This window comes from Falco peregrinus, chromosome 6, assembly GCF_023634155.1.
Source record: "Falco peregrinus isolate bFalPer1 chromosome 6, bFalPer1.pri, whole genome shotgun sequence".
In the NCBI taxonomy this organism is placed as follows: Eukaryota; Metazoa; Chordata; class Aves; order Falconiformes; family Falconidae; genus Falco; species Falco peregrinus.
Window position 1 is genome coordinate 37341126 of NC_073726.1, and position 25810 is coordinate 37366935.

At 41.9% G+C, this 25810-nt stretch overlaps 1 protein-coding gene across 1 annotated transcript in view; it reads left to right on the plus strand.

Moving 5' to 3' along the window:
- The first annotated feature begins 1738 nt into the window (after nt 1-1738).
- GRIP1 (glutamate receptor interacting protein 1) overlaps nt 1739-25810 on the plus strand; it is a 328666-nt gene continuing 304594 nt past the window's right edge. The window contains exon 1 of the mRNA XM_055809292.1: nt 1739-1892. Coding sequence (XP_055665267.1) covers nt 1838-1892 — 55 coding nt within the window. The 5' untranslated portion in view covers nt 1739-1837. The remainder of the gene's footprint in view (nt 1893-25810) is intronic.

Here is a 25810-nt window from a genome sequence, read left to right on the forward strand (position 1 = left end):
GAAGGACAGTACTAGCATAAACATGTCTCTTCTTGAAGAAAGGACACAAGGCTGTGGTTCAAAGATGCAGGAAATCCTGATATAGTGCCCCCCTCAATGAAATAAAAATACAAATGGCCGCCACTCCCACCGGTCTTACACTTCTAACCTGGTAAAATGTTTTTGGTTTGTCAACAACATGCCATTGGTTTATGTTCTGGATCAGGTATCACTCGTCCTCTTGCAGGCAGCAAGAGAGTTACCGGCAGAGGCAACTCATCATGGTATACTCTTAATTCAGCAAAAGTCCAGGATATGCCTACTCTTCAGATGGATCAGCGGCACTGCTCAGCCATCCTGCCACGCGCGACTGCAGCATTACTGCTGATGGGACCATGGCCCAAGCACAATCAAGGAAAAGCTGGTAGCTGCAAGCTCTCATTTACGGGATTTTTTTTCACGGGTATCATTCTGCTTGACACGCTGGAAAAAAATCAACGCAGAAAAATGCTGTGTCAGGAAACTGTCATGTTTACAACAGAAATTAAATCTAGGAAATCCTTCAAATCTTCATCTGAATGAAGGGTTCACATGTAGCTGTTTGACCATGTAAAATTACATGATTTCTATAAATATGAGGAAATGACAGACGATACGAAAATAATCACAACATAACTGCTAGGCAGGACAAAGCTCATATAGCAGTCCACCCCCAGAAGTGCCTTGGGGAAAAAAAAAAAAAAAAAAGCTTCCCTTATATTACAATCATTATTTTAAAATAACATTCAAACCTGCCACTTTGAATTTCTATAGTGGGTTATTTTCGATAAAAAATAACAGGAATATTTAATCGCCGCAGCATTAGTCTCCTATTAGGACATGGCTGTGTCAGAAATACGTTTAGCGGTGAGATTCGAGGTCTTTTGGTCAAAAGGTCGTAAGGAATTGGCTGTGACAACGGCAGAAACCCGACCTGCCGCAGCCGGGTCCCGGGCTCTCTATGGTGCAAATCCCGGTTTATTTGATCCCGGGGCTGCCAGCCCGCTCCGCCCGAGCTCGCCGCTCCTTTAACTCTTTAAGTCCCCGCTCCGCACACGCGGGTGCACCGGCCGGCCGGGGGTCGCCGAGGGGAGCAGGGGGACGTGCCCGCGTTAGCACTGCATCCCCGCAGCGGCGGCCCGGGGCCGGGGCCGGGCGGGACGGTCGCAGCCGGCAGCACGCGCCGCACCCGCCTTTCGGGCGCCCGGAGGGGCCAAAACTCGGCTCCTTCCACAAGTGAGGAGACGGCGACCCCGGGCGCGCGTTTCACGCCCGCCGCCGTTAACCGCGCGTCACAGCCGCCCCCCCGCCCGCGGCGTGGGCACGGAGCGGCTCCCCGCGGCCTGCCACCCCTGCGGCGGCACCGCGCCGGCGCCCCGGCCCGCACCTGGCTGCCCGGCGCCCCAGCGGCCCTGGTCCCGCCCCGGCCCGCCCCACCTGGCCCCGCCGTGGCCGCCCGCCGGCCCTCCATTGTGCGGCCGGTGGTTCGGGCGGTCCCACCTGCCGCCGGCGGCGGCGAGGGCCGGGGCCGGGCGCCGCTCCGCACCTCCCCCTCCCGCAATCCCCCCGCCCACCCCTCCGTCCCCGGCTGAACCGGGGCGAGCGCGCCCCACCCCGCGCCCTTCCTCCCGTCCCCCGAGCTGGCGGAGCTCCGCCGCCTCCCCTCCCCTCCCCCGCCCGCCGCGCGGCCGCCGCCCCTCCGCCGCTGCCCGCCGGAGCCGCCGACTTCCCCTGAGCGCGGGTCGCCGCCGCCGCGCCCTGCCATGAACCGCCCCCCGTCGCCGCCGCAGCAGCAGCGCTGAGCGGGGAGCGCGGAGCCATGCCGGGCTGGAAGAAGAACATCCCCATCTGCCTGCAAGCCGAGCCGGAGCGAGGTGAGCGCGGCGCACGGGGGGCGGCAGCCGCGGCGAGCGAGGGAGGGCAGGGGGCCTGCCGCGCTGCCGGGTGTGCCCCCCCCCGTTCCCGGGGCACGGCCGGCAGCCGCCCCGCGGTGGGACGGGCGGGCGGCCCCGCGCCTTCCATCTTGCGCCGCTGCCGCGGCAGGAGCGGGGGGCGGCGGCAGGAGGCCGGCACCGGGCGGCCGGGCCGGGGGGGCACAGCGGGCCGGGCCGCGCCGCCTCCGCGCCGGCAGTAACTAACTTTTCTCCGCGGTGCTGCCGCCCGCGCTCCCCCGGGTCAGGCTCCTAAAGCCGGGGTGGGTGGCGTGAGCCGGGGCCGAAGTGGGCGGCGGGGGCGGGGGGGGGCTGTCCGAAGTGACTTCGGGAAACTTCCCTGCGCGCGGTTCAGTCCCCGGGCCGCCACGCGCGGCGGCGGGGACGAGGCGGGACCCGTCCCCTCCCTCCCCGGGGGGCGCCGGCACGGCGGGGCCGCGAGCGCCCGCTGCGAGCTGGCGGCGATCGCGCCTGGGCGCTGGGCAGCGCCCGCAGGAGCGGCCCCGCCGCCTGCCGAGGGGTGGCCTGGGGCCCCAGAGCCCCGGCGCAGGGCTGGCACCGGCGGACGGCAGGTAGTTTCGGGTCGGTTTTCAGAATAACCGGCCTGTTTAGCACAATACAAAGGTAAGTTTGCCATTTCCTCAAAGAGGGCTGCTGTCGCGGGGGGCTGTCGTGTCCCTGCGTGATCCCCAAGCCTGTGAGCGAAGGGGCAGAGGGCTGGTGGTGACTTGGGTGTGCAGGTCGTCAGTTCCGCGGCAGCCTGCGGGGGGCTGAGGTGCCTGGGCTTGTCGCCGCCGAGTTGGGTAGATGGCTGTAGATTCTGGGGACAGAATTCCCCCCAGTGTTAAGGAGGAGGAGGTTTTGGATAGGTGGCTGTCCTGCTGGGGACAGAATTCCCCACGGTGTTGAGGAGGAGGAGGTGTTCCTTGTGTGTGAGAAGCGCTGTACCCTTGCGCTGGAGGTGATGGCCCGGCAGAGCTGCTGCCCTGCTCCTGGCCAGTAAATCCTGGCCCTAATGGCAAGTTCATTGCCAACATACGACATCATAAAAATAGCCGCTGAAATGCGCGCAGGTGTTTCAGCTGTGAAAAGGAAGGGTTTTAGTTTTTCCTCTTAGTAAATACCATCCTTACTGAAATCTGCGGTCACATTTCTTTATGTCAGGAGTCAGCGTAGCTGGGGAATCGCAGAAATAGAATGGATGACAGTTGTCAAAATGTATCAGAAGCTTTTACAGATGAGGAAACTTTAGAAAGGGTCTAATCTGGCTGTGTCAGAAACTGCAAGGATTCTTTTATTTCATTCTGCTTAAAGGTTGTGTCACGAGCTGTAGCGTGCAGGCTTGTCTTTATTCGAAGTAAATAATGTGAATGGTTTTGCTCTGATGGGTTTAATGCCGGTTAAGTTTGTTAACAGTTCTTGTTTATTCCTATTTTCTGTTCAATCTCTTTAATCTTCATTATGAAGCTGGATAGATTTATATGTTAACATTCTTACCACTGATGCTTTTCTTTATTGTGTTTCTGCTGCGTAAATGGAAAAGTTCCTCTGTGCCTGAAGTAAATGATTACCTTCTAAAGTATGTTGCATTGTATATTGCTCAAGTTTAGCTAGTAATTCAGCAGGATTCCAGTTGCTGGAACTTTTATGCTTTAGACTCAGAAAAATAATACATGGTCAAAATAGTTAATCAGTGTTGAATTTAATCGTCCTTGAGTATGAAAAATAGATGAAATAAAGCTTTCAAACTAGCCAGGAAAATGGCCAGTGCAGTAATGAAATGAAGGTGCATCTTTAGCTAATGTAGGAGTTCAGTATGGTATTGAGTTAAAAGGCAATTACACATACAGTTAAATTCTGGTTCAAAGCCAGTTGTGCTAACATCCCCCTCTTCTGTTTCTACAAAATATTTCCATTCAGTTACTCCGCAGAACATTTTATGTACACTGTGCTGTCAGAAGACTTTGGTGAATGGAAATGCTGTTACTTTAACATTGTAGCCGGTAATTTTCTATGATTCAGATACGGAGTAGTATTGATGTGAAATATTTAGTAATATAAATCGTATTTATGTCACATACACAAACACACTTATACATAGGATATAAAATATCCATTTATCCCTCCCAAATGCATGTGTATATTGGGTAATAATACTTACATGGAATATAAGAATAAGAAATGTTTAATGCACGTGTATTTTCTTTGATTTTTATGTACTTGTAATCTGATTGCTTAAATCAGTGTTTTCTTCTCATGAGAGGAACTAGTCTTTATTCAAGCCCACAAATGCCAGCAGGACTGACTTGCAGTGATTTTGCTGTACAACACCACAAAACTACTCAATTAATTTGATGCTGAAGTTTCTTGGTGGTGGATAGTCCTAAAGCAGACTATAAAAATGAGAAAAAAAAACCCAACCCAACAAAACAAACTCAACAAAGCAGAAAAAAACCCAACCACAAACCAAACAAAGCCTCAGAAAACAAGTCAGTAGCTAAATAATCCTGGTTCATCCACATGCCTCCTGCTAGCTTTTCCCTTCAGTCTCAGCTTTATTTTATCCACAGCCCATAACCTGCTTCTCTGTTGTAATAAACAGTTACTGTGCAGCTTTGATTTCAAGTCTAGTTGTAGCAGCAGGTTTGAACTGGAAAATAAGAAGTTGCTGGAAATGCTGGGAAAACTGGGAAGGCAAAGATGTCCTTATGGTGAGCCACAGGTGGTTTGTACAGACCACCTTTCCTCAGGCTTTTTCCCTTCAAACGTCACAGGCTTCTTTTTAGCTTCTCCTTGGGAACTACACATCCTACACATGCACCTGTATAGAGCTGATCAGCCCCCTGTGTCCTCAGCTGTGGGAAGGAGAGAAGTTGCGGGCACTAAGACGTGAAGCTTGAGAGGTGGGTGGATTTGTGAGGATGTGGGGACGGCGTGGAATTCACACTGTGTCCCGAGGCACCACAGTTCACTGGGTCCTGATAGCTCTTGTGTGTGTCCAAACCAGTGCAGCATTGCTCTGGGGAGCACTTCAAGGCTGTTGTAGCTCCCTTGATGCTTAGTTCCTCTGGTGTGTCAGGAACTGGATGGTGGTTCTACTGCAGCAGCATGCTTTGGTGTGAGCGCTCAACTTAAAAAACTCCTGAGGAGCTTCATTGTTTTGATGTGTGGAGCTGTCAGGATATTGCAAACAGCGATATTCTTGTGCAGACACACTGGGTTTGCTCGCAGCAGCGTTATTTTAGTGTATCAGTATCCTTGTTTGCCCCTTCCTTGCTTCAGAGCCCCCCTTCCAAAAAAAGCCTGCCTCAAAAAGTCCTTAGCTCAACCTGTCTTTGTTATTCTACAAGTCATGTGCTGAAATGGAGGTTATCCAAAAAGTTGACAAAACCAGAATTTCGCTAATGGAAATTGGCTGGTCTTACTGAAATGAAGTGGCAGAGACATGGTCAGTGCTGTTGGCTCACCTTGGCAATCATTGATACCGTGAGTGAAGGAGAATAACCTGGGTTGATGTTTCGAGCATCAGAGCAAGTATGTGTGTGTAGGGTTTAGAATTTGTGAGAGTGTTTTGCTGTGGAGAAGATTCTCCTCCAAGGGATGGCAATCAGTGGTATTTCAACAAGTATTTTTAGATGTCTTTGCTGCGCAAATTATGTGGAATACTTATGCCAACTAAAAAAAAAATATTGTATTATGCTGTTTTTTTAGAGGCTAAAACCGTATTTAAAATATGAAATGGATGGCTGCTTTTCTGTGTGCATACTGCAGCACAGTTACTGGGTTTCTACTGCCTGCTCTGTAACAGAGCAGCACTCTGCAGTGGCTGTGCTGCTTCTGGCTTCCACCGCCATGCTTATCGCAAGGAGTCCTCTCCTTTAGAGGACAGGAATTGTGCTCTGTGTTGAGTGAAAGAACTGTAACGTATGCCTGATGCAGTAAACCCTGTCATTTCAAAAATGATGTGAAGACTTACCAGTATAAGACAGTGTCATTAAAATTCAGGGCACACTTCCCTCCTCCCCAATTTTCTGCCTAAGATACTAAATCAAGTCTTGTTATAAACCACCTAAAATGCTTTTTGAGGTGACATCTGAGCAAATACTTCGAGAAGAAAAATGTTCCTGGAATTAATTTTGTTCAATATCCCTTCCAATCAAGTTAAATGAAGGCATTTTATGGAACTCCTGTTTCAACTTTATAGCTGATCAAGTCTGACAGAGTGCAGAAAATAGTATTTGTATGTCTAGTATGTTCACTATGGGACTGCTTGCGATCCCTTAATATACATGGCTATTAATTTTAAGAATACACCTAAGTATACTTTGGTGTTTGTTTTTTTTTTTGGAAAGTATTATGCCTTCCACAGTTGTTCTGCCTCTGTGCTTAACATGATAGCCCAGTTATATCGAGGAAGAAGGGAAGACTGCACTTTTATTTTCTGCTCTTCCATCAGTGTTCAAAGTTCTTGACAGTCAGGGAAATTAAGTGAATTTGAGGAACCATTTTAAAGGAAACATTAGGAAATGTTTTAAAACACAGGATTCAAGGATAAAAAAATACACAAGTATTTAGTGAATCCTGTCTTGAATACAAAACTAGCATGTTCTCATGGAAGATGTTCTGACAACAAGCATCTGTCCCTGAGGTTACTGCTGCATGAGCTTGTCTGCACATCTTAGGCTGGAAGAGAATCAGTTTCTCAGATAAGGGAATGGTATTGGCCTGTTACTGAACTTAATCATGGTATTGTGGGTTAGCGATTTCCATCGAATCAAGTAAGGCCACTTCGACAGAGGATATGCATCATGGTCTTTCCAGGTGCATATTAAAAATTAGCTTATATTTTCAACAGAGAAGGCTGAGGGTGACTGTTAATTGTATTTTAAGCTCTGGTCTAATAAGGCAAAAGGAATCTCTTCCTTCTTGAGCTTAAGTGGGTCTTTGGAAACTGAAGGAAGTAAGAGCTGGAGACCTAGGATTGGAAACTTTGTGCAAAGACTTTCTGTCTGTTTTTAACTGTTTTCTCACTGAAACTCTCCCTGAAAAGTTAAACTGGATGGCAGAAAACCTGTGAGGAGAGGATGTGCTTACAGTGGCAGACCTAAGAATCAGGACGAGACGTTGAGGGCAAACATTTGGAGAGGTGCTTGGAAGATTCTCTATCCCAGTGAAGGCATTGCCTAGACTGTGTGGAGTCCAGACGTATATCTAGTGATTGAACAGTTGGGATATTTGGTCTTTTATGCTATGCAAAGGATGCTGTACTTGTTTAGGTTTAAGGTGAAGAAGTCATGAATAACAGTGGTAAGGGCAAAAATGGAAGAAAACGTCGCTGTATCTTAACTGCTGATTTAAGAAGCTGGCTTCACTACCTGCCTTCTGGTTCTCCACTAGCATCTGAAACTATAACTAAATCTGAAATTGGAAAACTAATAATAAAAGGCACATTAATAACAAAATGCTAATTACAAACTGTATGTATTTTGTCCTTGTTGGGGCTTCTGCCTCTTTTCACCGCAGTCTGCCTGAACTGCATCAGTTGGTCTTTCTCCATTTTCTAAACTGAACTCTAGTGAAGACTTTGCCAGGTGGAATAAGATGACAGTCTAGAGCTGGCTTTCATCAGCATGGAAAGGATGCAGGCACTGTGTTAGTTTTTTCATTCCTTCTCTTAAAATCAGCAGGGACCAGGAGGGCTCTAACACAGGGATGGAAAGGAGGCAATGATTGCTTCCTAGTGCCCTTTTAGCATGAAAGGAATTGAGAATAATCAAAAAGCATCTACATCTCTTGTGATCTGCACAGCCAAGTTAACAGCATTTTATGACCTGCAGTATTAAAAGAATTTGGTGAATGTTGCAGAAGCTTCATGAAGAATCTTCACTGATTGCTGGGAGATGATCATCTGATGTGTCTGGGTCATAACCAAGGTTTTTTCCCGTATAGAAAGAAAAAGTGAGATACTGGGTGCAAAAAAGTTATTTCTTTTTTTTTCTTTTTGCAGAGGCAGAACAGTTTTTGCTAATGTTTCTCAAAAATGGAGTTAGATTTGCCAGCGATAAGTGATGACTTATTGATACGGCAGCAAACACTCGAGCTTCCCTCAAAGAACAGCAACATGGAGAATTTGAAGTGCTAAACAACATTGCCACCGATAGGCGCAGTTGCTTTTGCTGGGTGTCTTGGGGTCACAAAGGGTGTAAGCTCTGAACACAAGTTCTTGTTCGGTTTCCTGTGCACTGAAACGTTGGAGAGAGAGAGGACCTGAAACACAGAAGCTTCAGTGTTATATCCTTCAGCAATTTAGATGTAGACAACTTTTCTTGAATCTCAGTGCATACCTATATCCCAGCTATGGGTTGTTTCTTGTCTGATTCAAAATTACCTGAGCTGCTGCTACTGAAGGCTCTCCATGAAGAGCTGTGAAGATTGTGTCGTGCTCAAGTGGCTGCGGTAGGCGAGGCTTGATGGTGTCTTCTCCACATGGCTCCTATCTGATCCCTGCTTAATCATGCTGGTGCTTTTGCAAAACGATGCATTGAGTCAGCGGTTGTCTGTAAGGGTCTTATGATTGTGGCTGTGAAATTCATAGGTGTTTGAATGTTTTTCCTGAGCCATTTGAATTTGTGCACATTGAAATGTCAAGAGTACCGTCTGTCCTGACTTACAGAAAAACAGACTGAGGAGAGGTGTCAGCATCCAGTGTGGGTGGGGACTGGGTGATCACCGGCTCATGCTTCAGTCTGGCAAGATGAGCGTGGCACCCTGTAAAATTCAGGGTAAAATAGCAACATTTATGTTGGATACAAGTAATCTTGATTGCTGGATCACCCTACTGATTTTCCTTTCCTTCCTCTTCCTGCTGCTGGCACAGGCTGTGCTGGGACTGTTCTGGTGTGTCCTGTGGTATGGGGTGGCCGCATCTTATGGTTCTGAGTGATGCTGATGATCTGATGTCTTTTTAAAACCTTGGTTTTAACAGTGCTAATTCTGCTTTTCACTGATTCTGCATCACAAGTTAGAAGCAGTGTTTGTTCCGTGCTCTCTATTGAAATATTTTAAAGAGAACATGTGAAGGAAAAGAACAGGTAAGCAGGGGCTGACAACTTTGATACCGATATTTCATATGGAATGATTCCATATTTCGTATGGAATTTTGGTGTCTGCTCTCTTTGGAAATTACCACAGGAGGTGAGAAAGGCAGGCATGACTGATGCGATCTCAGTCTTTTTTTGTGCCTTATGTAATTTCTCGTTATCAGTGAAAATCGCCACCACGAAGACTCTGCTGCTGTGCATTGAAAACTGCAGAGAAAATGGTTTTACTGTCATCCCTACATACTGGGATCCCACGGACATTTAGGGAGTTACACAGTTCTCTCTCTAAAGTTTAAATCTTCTCTCAAAACAACATAATTTCTTTATTCCCTGAAATATAAAGATAGAAATGTAGTGATGACAGTTAAAAATAACTGTTGGTTGAACTTACTCATAATTCTTTTTACCAGTGGGATGGGACTGAAATGTTAATGCCACCATTTTGTGGGGTGCTAATTGAATATTGTGTGACTGAATACAAACGTTTCCTTATTAGTAGGCAGTATTTTGGATGTTGTAAAGCATTGCTAGAATGTGCCCTCCCAGTAACTGTCCTAGAAAGGCAGGCACTATGTAAAAAGCTTATTTTTGTTTACCGAGACGCACTATGTAGTGTGGCAGTTTCATGGTAGGTGAATGTACAGAGAGACGTGGTCTCTCTGTCCTGCACTGTAACATGTGAATTAAACCCAACACATTTACATTTAACCAACAAAATGAAGACACGTCTGTGACTGTAGCATGTGTTTTAAGTGAGACAGATCTGATACGATTCCTCCAAGCTTTTTGTTTCTATGGATATCTGTTAGTGAGATAGAAGCGATGCCAGCTTTTCTACAGTTGCCTGCAATGGAGACCAGGTGTTCCACAGTCCAGTGCTTGTGTGTCAGTTTAGCTGTTTCTACAGCGGGACAATATTCAGGAGTACTATTTTTTGCAGGCAGATTAATAACTGGCACTTTTTTTGGGGGTATAGTAACAGCTAACATCCTGCCATATTCTTTTATAGTGGTCAGAAATGTCTGTGGGATAAATGTGTTCTGCATAGGCAGGAAGAAAGAAGGTTTGTTGGGTCCTTTGGGGTGGTGTCTGCCTGTGGTTCGGAGCAACGTTGTTTGCTCATGGAAGGCCTTATTGAAACTTGTTATTAAAATGGGAGTAACACACCTGTGGACTATTTGGATTATATTATTCTTTTTCGTTTGGATTATCGTCTCTGTGGACCAGATATCGTGTCCTTTGTACTGCTGTCACAAAGAGGAGTTTTTCTGCTGCATCTGTTTTTCACCATGATCACCAGCTCCTCTTCCCTAAAGGTCAGGAGCAGGCTGGTGCTTACAGGTGCAACCTCTCACCTGAGAAGTTCTTTTGGCATCTTAGCAAAGCCAGAATGGTTCCAACAAGTGAGTTGCATCTCCTGCTGTACTCTGCATTCTCAAAATCCCTTTAAAGCATTGGTAACTGGCAGGATTTTGTCCTCGCTTGTACCCATGCTCCTTATGACAGGATTGGGACCTAGTTTGAGATGAGGTTGTTGTGGAATAAACGTACCATTTTACTAGCCTGACAAATTTAATTTCAGTGACATTTTCAGTGAAGTATTTGAGTTGGTTTTGTCTTAGGAATGGATTATTTACACAACGGTTGGGCAGACAGTAGAGCGGTAGTCACACAGAAAGTACTATGGGGAGTGAAATTCACTGCCTGGTAAATGGATGCAACCCTGCTGCATTCTGGAGGTTAATTCACTTGTGCCAGCAAATCTGCTGAGCCCTTATAGCTGTTAGTGGAGGCTGTTTCTTAATCCAAGGTCTCTTCTGAAAGTCAGGGAAAATTATTGCCCAAAAGTGTTGCTTTCTTCACATGTATCTGCCGTTTTTGTTCTTTTGTATTTTAATTTTTTCTAGTGATGTTGTAAATATTGCAGTGTTTTTGAATGTGGTGAGATTTGAGCCTGAGCCTTTTCAAAATACCTGACATGCTTGATAAAACTTGCAATTTCTTGAAGAATATCCCTGTAATTTACTTGACCTTTTTTTTTTTTTTTTTGGTAATACTAACCTTTCCCAGACCAAACAAACAGTATATAAAGATGTAGGCTTTAAGTAAACTGTGTTGTAAAAGGTTCTTCATACATTTCCTCAGTCCTACCAAATGATGATGTATCTCCTCTCTTCAGAAATGTGTTTTGAAATTATAATTTTGTAGTGCTTTTAACTTCACCTCTTACCTGGACTTTTTGCTAAATGTGCAGGAGCCAGATAAACTTGCATGATTTGCATGTCAAAAGTGAAGCAGTTGATTAAATGCTTTTAGCCGGGGTGTGGGCAGCTGCATGTAGAGGGGAGAGGAAGAATGGCATGGATAATGTGTAAGGGTAATTCTGTAGCTTTATACTTGTAGCTCTTCTGAGTCAGTAACTTCATCCAGGAATGTTAGTAGTAGCAAACACCCTGCCCCTCAAGCACAAAGTGTTAAAACAGGGCTGGTGCGTGTTGGGTTTTTTTTGGTGTTTGCATTTGCTTATTGAACAAACAGATCTTGTAACTTCAGTTTCATGTTGTCTTGATTTGAATATTATAAGGCTTCAGTATTCCCAGGCTTGTCTGTCATTACAGCTGCTGACAAAAATGATGCACTAACTCAGGCTTTTCTTATAGTCTCTCTTAATGCCTCTGTCTGTCTAGAGCATACTAAACCTAAAGTTTTTGAAATTTCCTATCTGCCTAAGGTGTTGCTTTCACATGTCCACAGATTCAGGCATGCACTGGTACAAACATTTATGTGTTTGTTTAAGAAACCAAAAAAGTCATGAATACTATGTATTGTATTAGTTCATCATTCTGCTTAGATATGTTTTAGATGTGTTCGCTTCTATTTTAAAAATATTTAGTATGAAGTGATTCTTGCTTTTCAGAACACTTTAATATGAAAAGAGCCTTAATTTTCAGATGATTTGCCCTCCTGTCATGAAATACAAATTTTTCAAACCAATGAAAAAGAGGAAGGTTCAGCTGCTGGCTCTGTAGTCTATTTTCTGCTTTCCTCAAAGATCAGGGTAGCAGGGAAGTAGTGCCCGAAGTCATATTCCTATACATATGTTTCTTTTTCATGAAGTGATTGAAGTAATTTTAAAAAACACAACTTCTGAGAATTTTATGATGACCACCTCAGGAGGGTGGTTTAAATATAGGAATCATCCTTGTAGTTGAGTTATGGAGTTCCAGGTCATCTTGGGGAAAAACTTGTCTTTAATATTGTTCTTTCTCATCTTAAAATATACATCAGGCCAATTTTGACATTTCTTTTCTTTTCCATCACTTGTTGCTTTTTGGGATCTTACCAGCATTGGCAGTATGTTTTCTCAACCTTTTTTTATTTTTTTTTTATTTTGTAAGTAGTTGTATTTAGTTTAACTGCAAAGAAAAAAGTCAGCATAAAAAGAAGAAATAGCATGATGGGTGTGTTCATTGAAACTGAGTAATGCTTTGGTGTTTAGGCTGATACACTGAAGAACAGTATTGGAAAGTAGCCTTTAATTGACTTGTTTTAAGTATTGCATATTATTTCCTTAGTGCTAGCTGCCTCTAATAATTACGTAAAGTGTCTTTTTGTAAATTGCATGGTTTTGCTTTCAATTATAAAAATGAAAATTCACTATGTTTATGTGAAACTTCTTAATGTCCTAATTGGAAGATTCTGGATTTTAAGCAGTGATTTGAATGCATTGTAATTTTCTGGGGAGTTTATACTGATTTGTAGATTATTCCTACACAGTTAGGATACTCAGGGTTGCAGTTACACACGTTTAAGGGTTTGCAAGGTTAAAGGTAAGCATTTTTGTTATATTTAAGAATATACCTTTTGTGGCGCACTGTGTACTAGTAAAGTACAACACACAAGGAGCACAAGTGAAGGTCTGTTCCTAGAATTGTTCTGAGGTTGTGGTTTATGGCAGTATTCTTTAAACAGAACAATTGTAGATTATTGTATTGAATTTGGGTGTTCAAGTTCAAACACATAATTATCTTATTTGCATGTGGATTCCAGTTGTTAATAAAATATTAATCATTTTGCCTCAATTGATAGCACAAAAAGCATTAAAAGAAAACCAAAAACTATCCATGAATTGATATCAGAGAGATCTGTTTATCAGCAGAATATGCACGTGAAAGGCTTGAACCAGCAAACTGCCCTGCATGGAATCCAGCAAAATATTTAAAAATGTGCACGTTTTTCTGGATTAGATCATGACACTCAGTAAACTGTTAGGATCTAACTGTAGGAATGGATAGCACACATGGTCCCAGTTCATTTGATACTAATCTTGAAAAGATCTCCCGAGTCAAGGCCACTGAAACTTTGCTTATATGTACATATACTTGAGAATGAATACTCCTTTGAAGTCAATGTGCTTAAATTTAGGCTTAAAACTTACATGCTTAAGTGGATCAAAGGATAATTCTAAAAAGTAACTGTTTATTTTCTTTATGTAAAGATCATTCTGGTGAATGTGCTAATATCTGATTTGTCTGGGAAAGAGAAAGCCAGTAAAAGGGATTTAAAATACCATAATTTTTCTCCCTCTCTTTTTATTAAAAGCCTTTTTTTTCCCAAGATAACATACAATATACAGTGTTCTTTGATGGCATTCCATTGCTTAATCCTCATATTCTTTGTTGGAAGATAAGTTAAACATGTTTAACTGCAAGATGCTTTATATTTTTTTCTGGTGGATGCATTGCAAAATGTCGCATCATGAATGGAAGTAATATGCAAAAAAAGTATACTTGGAGCTGGCAGTTTTATCACCAAAAATGACACATACCATTTACCTGAACAGATTTGAGATCCCATTGTGTTTTCAGAGTTGCCTGATTCATTATCAGAAAAATGCTGTTATTTGTCATAGCAGGAGGAAGAGTCTTGGTCAGAGTGAAAACATGAGTTTTTGTTTGCTGCCCCCCTTCCCCCCAATTTATCTTTTGTGTGGGTCCTAAAACCCACAGACTTTTCCCCACTGCATATTGGAATATAGTAGCCCTGGAAGCAGAAGTTACCACTGTACAAAATAGGGTAGCGTCTTGGTTGAAATCCATGAGAATTTTCTACTGAACTTGTTGAAAGTATGTTTTCGGTCTGCTACCTTTGCTGTTGTTGTTTGGGACAGCTACAGTTTTGGCTTCATTTTTTTGGAAGCTGGAGTACTGCATTGGATGCAGTGAGGGGGTCATCTGTTGAGAAAGAGAGATTTAAACACTGTGGGGCTGTTACTGTGAATTGGCATTGAAAGGTGTTTGGAGGAAAAATAGCAGCAATGGTGTTTTTGTGCTTTATTACCTTAATTCCCAGGCTGTTTAAAATACATATATCTTTCTGTATAAGCCTTACTACTTTGATTTTGTATTCCAGTCTCCCTCTTTCTGTGAAATGCTGATGTATTGTCTGTGTTTTGAAAATGCTTTGCCACCTGGGAGGTGTTACTGAAATCTAAGTAATTACAGAAATATTAAGATTTCCTAAGGAAGTCATAAAACGCTCCCAGACAAATCTCAGTGTTTTCTGCTTTGTCCAGCAGAAGAGGGATCTTTAAGTTCATTAGCACATTTCATCTTCATTAGTGGTTTATAAACCTTAGCCTTCCTTCTTTAAAGCGAGATAGGTATTATTCTGTGAAAAAAGAAATTGGGACAGAGGTGTGGTTGGTACAAGATCACAGTAGACATCTGCTTTTCAGTTTGAACTTTCTCATGTTTTGTTCTTCACTCAGTGGAGCACTGCGGTAAGGCTGTGGTCTTTCGTGTATGCAGGAATTGTACGAGATTTCTCTTCAATAGTTGGTTAGAAAATATGACTCGAAGAAAAAGAGGAACCTTTTTCTGGGTGTAGAAAGCAGCACTTGTGTGAACACAGTGCATAGGAAGGATTGCAAGTCCACCTGCTCATCCTTAGAAGCAGGAATCCAATTTCAAATGGAACTCCATTTCTAGGCTGCCATGCATGGAGTAAGATGAACAATAATGAAAAAAGCTGAACGAACCCAGTGGTGTTCTGCAATATCATTGCTGTAAATCTCTTCTAGTGTTCTATAGCTTTCCAGTCAGTTAAAAAGAAAATATTCTTTGTTGACAGAAAAATAACTCATATGTCTCTTAACAGACTTCAGTATTGCAATGGTAAGGAACACTGGTGTGTAAGTTATTAAACCGTATGAATATTTGTGTATGCTAGTTTCCTGTTCTACTAGTGCATCTCAATGTGTTTATTTGAAGGTGTCCCTGAAAAAAAAGTCCTCAAGGAACATCTTTTGAACATAAATGTTCAGTTGTGGGGAAAGAGGCATTATTTTCATAATGAAAATGTCATCTTTCCCCTGAACTGAGGTGCTGCATAAAAGGTAGACAAGAATAAAAGTACTTTTGCTTATTTGATCTTCCAGGAGCAAGTTTGTGATCCGCCATTGCAGAGTTTGGGGGCTGATCATCTATAAGCCCAGTTGCACAGAAGAGAGGAGATATTTTTTTTTTTCCTTTGCATGTAAAACCAAGAATTTACATTTATGTTTGTAAAAAGTCTACTCAGCTAATACTAAGATGTGAATGCCAAAATACATAAGCATATATGGAAGAATAGTACCAAGTTGGACTTGGTAGCGTTAGGTTCACGGTTGGACTTGATAATCTTAAGGGTCTTTTCCAACCTAAATTGTATAATTCTAAGTTCATCTGTAAGAAACCAGTTGAGCTGGTGATCTGCACCCTTCCTCCTGATGTCCCAGTGATTTGGACTACATGGGAGTTAGTTTCGGAGACTGGTCTCGGAAGCTGTCTTATGTTTTACTGCTGAATTTTTCCTAAGACTCATGTTTTACTGAGCTTCTAAGGTTGTCTTTTTGATGGTGATGGACTTGAATTCCTTGGCTGCTTCCCCATTACTGTGTAATACGGAGCATTTGCCATTCATTTTCTGTCTGACTTGAGCGGGTATGGCTCAGTGTCATAAGACTGCTCTTTGGCTTTCCTTAAGTTATGGGCATCATCTAATATAGTAAAGAAAAGTAAATACGTTTTACATTAGGTTCTGCATTCAGCTATCAGCATCACGTTCTGTTTCTTTCTGAAACTGAGTTTGGAATGCATTTTTATATAATTGATTTTTTTTTTTTTTTTTTTTGTATTTCAAAGTTGCAGTGAATTAGGGCAGTTATGGGAAGAATTTTGATCTTCAAGGCAAAGTATAGGCTCAGTGGAAAACACCAACAGGCAAACAGGTGGAGTATATTGCCATAGAAGCCTTATTTCATTGGCAATGGTGAAACTCCAGATTAAATGATGTTTCTTTATAAGATGTTTTATTAAACAAAAAGAAAAAAAAATAAAAATTGCAAAGCATTATACAGTAACTAGGGATTCTGCTGTGGTGTTCAAAGATGTGAGCTAGTATTTGCCCATTCAAGGAAATACTAACAAAATGTCACTTTGATTAGAGGAAGAACAACTTAAAGGTCTAGTGGTTCCTTCATCTGCTTCTTTACATACAGTATAGACTGTGTAAGCATAATTTGAGATTCAGAACATGATTTGTTTTGAAAAAGCATTTCTAATTCTTGTTCATTAAAAGTCAAATTAGGGTATTTAAACTTAGGAATAAGCAAAAATTCATGGGGTGAAATTGTTTGAAACTGTTTTAATTATGTCTCATGTCATTCTGCAAATGTTTTAATTTTTGTGACGTGTTTAATAAACGTAATCAAAATGTGGTTTTGATATTTTATTATTTCTAGTTAAATTAAAATGAGGTATTTCTTAAAAGGAAAAACAACAAGAACCCCCTGGTTTTCCAGTAACTTAAGTAACCCTAAGCCCCTAGTTCATCTACTGTTTTGTATTTCCATTTGTTATATTAACCTTGATGTCTTCACATGTTAGTCTTTTTGAATGGCTTAATAACATTTCGGTTTATGTTTCCTTTAACAATGTTCAGCTATTGCAATGCATCTTTTTTTTTTTTTTTTTTTCCTTAACTGTGATTGATTTTTGTTTTAACAGAAAGAAAAGGAGAAAATAAAATTTGAACAGGAATACTCTGTTTTGCATGTCCACTGGGGCAGAGGTCCTTCTCATCTACCTTATCTGTGACCATATCTGGTATTTCCCACTTCAAGGCAATAAATGTGGTGGCAGTGAAATGCAGGGTAACCTTCCTCTGGGGAATGATGGTTAGAAATTTATTATTGTCCTGAACTTTGAGAATTTGTATTATGTTTGAAGCTTCTCTATATTTTATTGCTTACTGTTATAAAGTGTGTATGCCTGTCATCTCTACAGATGCCTGATTTAACCCTGTCATCAGTTGTCTTAGTAGTATCGTACAGAAATGAAATTCACAGTCTAATTTTGCATTGGATGAAGAAAGTCTTTTATGTTATTACGTGATAATTCTGATGAATGTTCTGGTTCTCTTGAGAACAAGTAAACAATGTCACCCACTGGGGCATGCTTTCACCTGTATCTGTCCTTGTCACTGCTGTCCTTATTCTTTGTTGTAGAGGCCTGCTATGCTTTGGCTGCACGTTGCTTGGCTGTCCCTCACATCTGTGTAGTTGGTCAGTGTCTCTTCTGAAGCTGGAAGGGTGCAGATCCAGATCCAGATGTACCTTTACTGTAAACTTGAAATTCTCCCTCCCATTGTTCACAAATCCATCCTCCTCCCTGCTTTTGGAGCCACTCGTGTTCTTTGAGGAGAGCTCCTTACTGGGTTGTCCATTGGTCCTCAACTTTTATGTTGCCCTTCTATTCGTTTTCCCCAGGTACCCTGACATTGCTTATAGTCTGCTCTTCATTATCCTTTAAATTGTTTACTGATTACACAAGAATTATTAATCTTATCAATCATCCTTCTTTCATGTTGGTCTTCAATGTTTTTCTATGTATTTTTTTTTTTAAAGATCACTTTTTCCTAGTTTAAGCACATTCCTAGTCTTTCCTGGTTCACTTGAACTGATGAAGATTGGAGTCATGGAGTTAAGAAAAGTCAGATCTTGTCCTTGAACATTTCTTTGAATTCAGTTAAACCACTGATAAATTTGATAATATCTTTTTCTTTTTTTCCCTCCCTACTGAGTTGCATATGCCTGCTTTTGTGTGAACCTTGTAATTTCTTATCTTCAAGATGACTGTAATTTATTTTGCTCATTTAAGATTTTTATTATTGTTTGGGCTAAATGTTTAATTTTTCTTTCTGTGGGATGAATATATATATATTTAAATAATGGCAGTCCATTGAGGAGATGGGTAAGAAAAGGAGGTGGGAGAAGAGAGAGGTATTTCTGTCTTTATCAGAGAGCTTTGAAAACCTGGGGAATTCTGACCGATACTGAGGGCTCTCGGTTCCAGATTCCTTGCCGTTGAGTTAGAAGTTATTCAAGCTAGAGCTATAACTCTAGCTGCAGTTTTCTAAGCCCTGAAAACCCAAATAATTTCCAAATCTAAAGCAAGAGCTCTGGAGCTTGATGTTACTAGCCACTCTGTATGGTGGAACATCCTAAAGCCACAGCCCCAGCAGCTCGACATGGGAAATGACCAGAATCCATGTGTGGTTGCTTTTTTTTTTTTTTTCCCCTTTTTTTTTAAATAATACTTTCTGCATGTTGAGGTTATGTTGGTTTTTTTTTCCCTTCAAACATTTAGGTTTTGACAAACGAGTAATTTGTTGGAAAATTTTGAACTCTAATTGCAAGGACCAGTAATAAACAAAGTTGATATCACTTTATGCAAAATGTGGACTTACTGTTTGAACACAGAAGTGTAAGTTCAGTGGCACAATAGAATGTAATGAAGAAAAATACCATCTGAATGTATCAGAAAAGCATACATCGTTAATGACGAGAGAGGTAACTTCTAGGAAGAAAACCAAGTATAAAAGGCCATTACTACTCTAGAAGTTGGAATAGTTGGAATTATCTGCTTGGTATTGTCAGTGGTTGTATCTGGGAGTGGGATAGATAATTTGATGTACCTTGGAGTGACTTCTAGAGAAAGACTGTAAATTGATATGGTCATCATGCTGCTGCCAGTCTGCATGTGTTGTGGGTGGTGGCAGCAAAAGTGCACGTAGCTTTTGCAAAGCCACTCTTTTGTCTGTCTTTAGTTGAAGGTTAGCTGCTATGAAAACCACGTGTGTCCAATAGCTCAGAACTGAGCTGCCCTGGCAGCTTCATATATTGTTTTGAAGCAGCAGGCTGTGAGTGCTGTGGCAGCCACGGTATTAAAAGTTTAAGATTTTTTTTTAGTAATTATTTATGAAAATAAATAATAAATCAATATAGTAGCTTGTATCTATTTTGATTTTACTCCACAGCTGGCTTGGTTTGTAGCATGAAGGAGCAATGCCTGGCAGTACTGGCCAGTGAGCTCTCTTGTTTCAGCAACTTAATGGGCAGTGATCATTGTAGTTTGCACCCAGCAACAAGTGGAATTTCCAGCAATAGCTACAGAGTTTCCCAAACAATTTCAGCTGTTGGATTTACTTGAGATGTCAGAAAGTTTTTTTCACTGAAGATCCTGTGCTTGTAATTTGTCACCCCTGCTTTCTCCTTCCTCTGCTCCCTAAGATCAAAGGGTCTCTGAACCGCTCTCCCTTTTCCATCTCAGCTATTCTCCTTTTTTTCTTTTGCATTTTCTGCTGTCTTTTATCCTTGTTTCTTCAGGTCTGTCCTGTTATCGAGTTACCTCTTTAGACATGCATTGTAAGTTGCACTGTCATGATGGTGAAGACAAGCCAAATAGGACATAATGCTTGTTGTTGTCTGGGCATAACTTACGACTTTTTTTTTTTTCCCCTGCACCAGTACAACAATAATTGGGTGTATGGGCAAACTGCTGCATCTACATAAAGTCAAGAAGAAAAATGCCAAAAAAAAGACCAAAAAGGTAATTTTGTCTAGTGGTATTCAGCCTGTGGATCATGAATCCTGGTGGTCCATAAATCACTACAGAATGGTCCTTGAAACAATTGTAAAATGCCCCGGACACACACGCTCCCACACACTCGGCAGGATTATGTCCAAGTGCGTAGGCAGGCACAGTCAACGGTGGCTCCCAGCCGCTGTCCAGACCTCATTAAAATGTTTATTGCTATCTGGTTCTGAATTTGTCACAGTTCTGTTGTTTTACCCAGATATTGGGTATCCCTGTTCTCAACTTTCTGTGGTGCCAATACAATGGTTTCTTGCTCAAGGAAGTCACTGTCTCTGGCTCGCAGTCCAGATCTTCTGCAGTGAGTTACAGGCTGCTTTCCATGTCTAACACCCCATCTGCTTGCAGAATAGTTTTAGACCCCCTAGTCCCATAATCCCAAGTTTTACAAGTTTTGTTTGTAGTCTTGTGCTTTGTTTCAGTGCGTACCTGGCTAATACGTTTTTTCTCACCCTGGTCTGACAGTTGTTCTATAATTCTTCATGTCTGCTGTCAAGCTGCTCTTGGTGATCATAATGATCACCGTGTTTTGTATGTTCTAACACCTATCTTTTGTATCAGAGTATAAAGTTTTCAGCAGTAATCCTTACAGGGAAAGTCCAGTTTTGTCCTTGTAGCCTTGGAATACAACATGCTTAATGAGATCAGGTTTAATACTTTCTTGTGGGCACACATCAGAAATCTGAAAAACACACACACTAAATTGTTTCTAAAGAATACATCTAAATACCTTATTTTGTGATTGGGTGTTTACTGTACTTAAATTTAGGCAATTTTCCATGACACACTTGTGATGTAAATTTGAAGTCCTTACCCTGAAACATGTGAATGGGAGGACGTTCTAGAGAAAAGGTGATGGCTATTTTGAACAGGAAGATTTCGGGTATAATCACTTATTTCAAGTATGATAAAATCCTTCCAACTCTCTGACCCACTTGGTTGGAACAAGAACAGTAGGAGCAACAATCACCCAGAGGCAATTAATTAGCACAGATTTCAGTCCAGTTAAGATCTGGCAAAGAAACAGATACCTACGGAAGTCAAAGTAAGTAGCAACTGTAATAATAGGTAGTACTAACAATGAAAGAGTTGCAGGAGAAAGTGATTCCTACAGAGTGGCTAGAAGCTAATTTTCCATGTGTTGAAGGGATGCCATAGAGAATGAGGTCAACTGGTACCAATTCTGCTGTCTATACTTTTTTTCCTGTGCGGTAGGGAGTAGAAGTCAATGCCTCTCTTCTTAGAGAAGAAGAAGAGGAAGAACTCAACAACACTGAGAAGCAAAACTGCCATGAACAAATCCAGCTATTCTTGCTTATATCCTTTCAAGGAGAAAGAGTTATCAGAAAGTTGATGTTTTTTTACATTAGATAAAGGCCAAAAATGTAACTAAAATTCTTGACATCCAAAATGAGCAGGAGCTGATAAAGAGCCCTTTTAGTAAATATTTCCCCTTAGGACCCACAGAGGAACCTGGTATTTCCCTCCATGTTGCTTTGGGAAGATGTAATTAAGGTAAAATGGGAGCTTCTGGACAAAACAAGCAATATGTAAAACCTTACAGGTCTGAGGAAGAAAAATCCGTTTCATATTCATTTCCCTAAAGTACACAGAGCAGAGGCTTTGCTCACAAAAGAAACTGTTACACCAACTGCATGAAAGGGGAGATTTGTTGTAGGAAATGAATAGATAAATATGTAGAAGTTCTCAGGAGAAATCGCATGGTATCAGCTATGCTCCAGGCATCGTGAGATTCTGCATAGGTTTTTCAGGGCTCTGAGCCTGAAGACCACAGCCACAGCTTAATGGAATTAATGTGTCTCAGCATTACTGGTAATGTTCAAGTGGGCTTCAGAAATTGGTGCTTTGTAGATGTATGTGCTCTTGGGTGTATCAAGGTGGTGTGCCACAGAGCAGGACTGAATTTTATGGCTTGGTCCCAACAAGTAGCAGTGTCCACTGGTAGGGAACTTGTTATTGCCACAGGGAGTGTTGAATTTTAGTCTTGGCTTAACTGGGAGTAAAACTTTTAGAACCCTTAGCCTAATATTCAGCCATGCTTTGGGAGCGGTGGAGGTCTCATAAAGAAGTTCCAACAAATTTCCTACCTGTTGGAGGCTGAGTAGAGCAGAGAGGTACAAATGAATACATTTTTAAGGTAATCATTAAAAACTCATGTTTTGTTTGATAGGCTGGATGCCTGACATTTGTGGGTATCAGCCAGCATGTATGTAGCTCTGAACTGGCCACGACATGCGTAGCTTGCTGTGGGGGGATGTTAAAAGGGACCTGGAGAGGAGCTTCTAGTGTGATAAGGCAGAAAAGTGTCAGTAGTGGGGAAGGGGGCAAAGGAGGGAGTGTGTGGGATTTGAGGAGGGGACTTCTTAATCAGAGGGGAAGCAAACTCCTCTGGTTCAGCTGTAGCATGAACAACAGATTGTGTTATGTCCTATAGCTGCTGTCCTGCCGTGTCAGTTGCACTTTGTGCCTTTGTCACTATTACAAAGGCAGAACCTGCCTTTATCCCAGGTCTCTGGGAGGCAGATGTCTTTCCTGTTTCAGTTTTGGGCTTTTATCTTCTATATATTGTTTTTTAATTTAGCTGCTATTTAGAAGCAAGGTGTGAATTCAGACCATTGTGTTGTATTTATTGTGCATGCCATATTTTATAAAGGGAGTAAAATCAAATTTGCCTTAGAAAAAGGCAGTAGTCAGACTGCACTGAGCACATGTGTTACAAACGTTCCTTAATTACTGTATGTGTGTGGGGTATATATTGCTGTATATAGCCCCCTCCACCCTGGTATTCAGTGCAAAGATGAATAGTGATTATTTCCTGAGCAGTTAGTTAATGTCTGCCTTCTTATTGTCCAAAGTGTGGCCAGTGCCTCATTATTCAAATAGTCTTCAGATTCGGAATTACTCATTTTCTAATGGATTCTGTGGCCTTCATCACAGTGTTATCTGACTAAACAACGTTGTATGGGGCTAGATAAAATTCCGATCATTCCCATTGTATCGGTGGCAAAACAAGGAACCAACAGCTTAAAGTCAAGATTGCCCGATAATTTTTGTGGCCCTTGCCGAGACGCTCTTCCACTCTGCTTACCAGATGACAGCACTGAGTAGAAAGTTTCATTTGCTGCTCCCCTTGGCCCCAGTTGCAGATGCTTTCAGGCTTTGGCAGAGTGCATGGAGTCCCTGCAGGTTAGCTGGTTTCAGGCTTTGGGAAAGAGGCTGGATAGGACAGGGTCAGCCTTGCTTGAAACTTGGGTGCAGGGATTTGCTGGGGGAAAATGAAGGGTTACCTTGAAGGCTCTGGTGCAGAGTGGCAGGAGGACCAGCACGTGGATACTCACACTGAAGTCCTGCCTCCTGTAGCCTTCAGTCCTCTCCTTTTAAATGTTTGTGGTTTATACTGGCTCGTCTTCCAGTGGTTCCCATTCTGCGTGACAAACGCATGCATAATTTTCTACCTTCTCACTGTAGCTCCTAACTAGTGCTCTAGGTTTTTTTTCCTTTTCTTTTTCTTACCTAATTTGTTTTCCTGTTTGTTCCCAGTTTTCTGAGCTTACGCTCCTGTAATGCTTTAGTGCATCTTGCTCTAATCTCTGTGTTTGGGTTTTGATACAGCACCGTTTGTCTCATGGGCAGAACAGGTTCCCCCATGTCCCTTTTAGCTCTGATCTGTTATCCACCACTGAAGACAATGTTTTCTGCCTTTGCCCCTACAGTCCCAGACTGATGGGAATGGGTGGCCCATTCCAGGCTTTGGTTCCCTTAACAGATTTGTCTGTGCATGGTAGGTCTGCGGCCAGACTTCTCAAAAGCATGGACAAAATGAATGGACTCTGAAAAAATACAGGTTCTTAACTCCATTAGAGCTTTAATGGGTGTGTGCAAGTTAAGATCTGTGAGAGGTCTGTCTGATCTGTCAGTCATTGCTGTGTAGGGTTTCTGAGCTCTCTGGAAATTTTACCCAGTCTCAAGTACAGAACTCTCTCTGCTGAGCTTCAAGTCCCTGAGGTGAAAAGGGAATATTTAAAATTTTCAAAAGAAAATGTTTCCCCAAAAGAAATCTAATGTCATATAAAGCAGTTTCCCTCAGAATGTCTATTAAACAAAAATAAAGTAGAAGTAACTTCTCATTTAAGTCTGAACACTGTATCATGAGAAATTTCAGTTCACCAGTTAAAATCTAGCAAAACAAGAGACACATAAAGGCTTTTAATCATTGGCACTGATAGCAACTAGAATGAATACGTATATGAATGTTACAATGGGAAAGGTTTTGGTTTCTAGCTAAGAGTGGGTTGGTTTCTCCTGCTACCTGAGGAGCTGATACTCATGACATCAGTCCTGGTTCCCAGAGGGAGAGCAGAGATAGTGTTCTGTGTCATTTCGCAGAAAATAGATGAACAAATAGGATATTTCTTTTTACAGCAGCATTAATTGAACTTGCAGAATTCTGATTGCATAGGTCCTAGTAGTGTGCTTGACAACATTTAGTATGAATTATGTTCAAAGCTAGTATACCTTGACCTGGTGCGTTTGTTTCAAATAGTGGGTTTTTTTGGAAAGTAATCGTTTAGGTTCTCTAGAAATGTAAGGGTCTGCTGGAGAGTTGAAACAAAGAAGAGCTTGGTAAGGGACAAAATTGGGGTAATGAAAACATCCATTTTGATTTTCTTTTTCATCCCATCCTACCTATTATTTGAAAGTGCTTTATAATATTGCAAGGCAAAACTTTCCAGGGCACTCTTTACATGAAGTACTCTGATGTAGCATCGTTAGGCAGTCTGACCTCATGGAGGTAAAAATACACAATGCATAAGAGTCTTCAGAAAAACTTGCTCGTTAGAATAATGTGTTGGATTCAACTCTGTATGAGGTGGCATGTTTTTTTTTCTTGGTTATTGCTTAGTTTGTGCAACATGTCATTTGATGAATAGATTTCTTTCAAAACTAGCGTTCGGAACTTGATACACTGTGGTTTTACCAAATCATTTGATGAATGAAATAAAAAGAGACCATGCTGTTATAAAAACCTGGTTTAGCATTTCTGAAAAGTATAGATATAAATATTTAGAAAATCAAGCGCCTTGAAAAATGTGCTGTCTGGCATCAGACAGGCACTCCATTTAAAAATATCTTAAATTAACAGGTATAATTGGTTAAGGGCTCAGCACAGATTGTCTTAAATTTCCTAACAATTTAAATAAATTTTAGTGTGTATTATTTGCTTACAAGCATCAGAAGCCTTGTCTGTCTGAAATTTTCTCTATGTTAAGTACTTTCTTCTACTTGTTGATACTGAGCAGTGTTACAGTCCTGGCGGAGGGCGCTGCTCCGGAGTGCAGCTAATTTGGATCGTACACGGGTGTTTTTATATGAGGGGTGGCTGCTGGCTCTAGCTTTGGCTGTCGTCCTTGCTTACTGCTGCTAGTTTGAGACTAGACAAGCTGCAAACTCGGCTGGACCTGGGTTTGCATTTATAGACTGCAACTGGATTGCTGTGTTCTTGAACTGGCAGCCAACTGTTTAGCTTGTGCAGAGTTTACGGAGCAAGTTAATTGGTTGTATTAGGTTTTATTTTTGTAGTGCCTAAATTACAGATTCTGTTTCTAACATTTAGATCTCTCCTTTGAGCAGGCTTTCTTCTATCGTTCTCTTCCAAATCCTCTTACCTGTGCTTCTGCTGGGCTTGCATTCACCTGTCAGTCTCAGCTTATGCTAGGATCTGCTTCAGAAATTCAAATTTTGATTCTTCTCCTTTCTTTCCAGA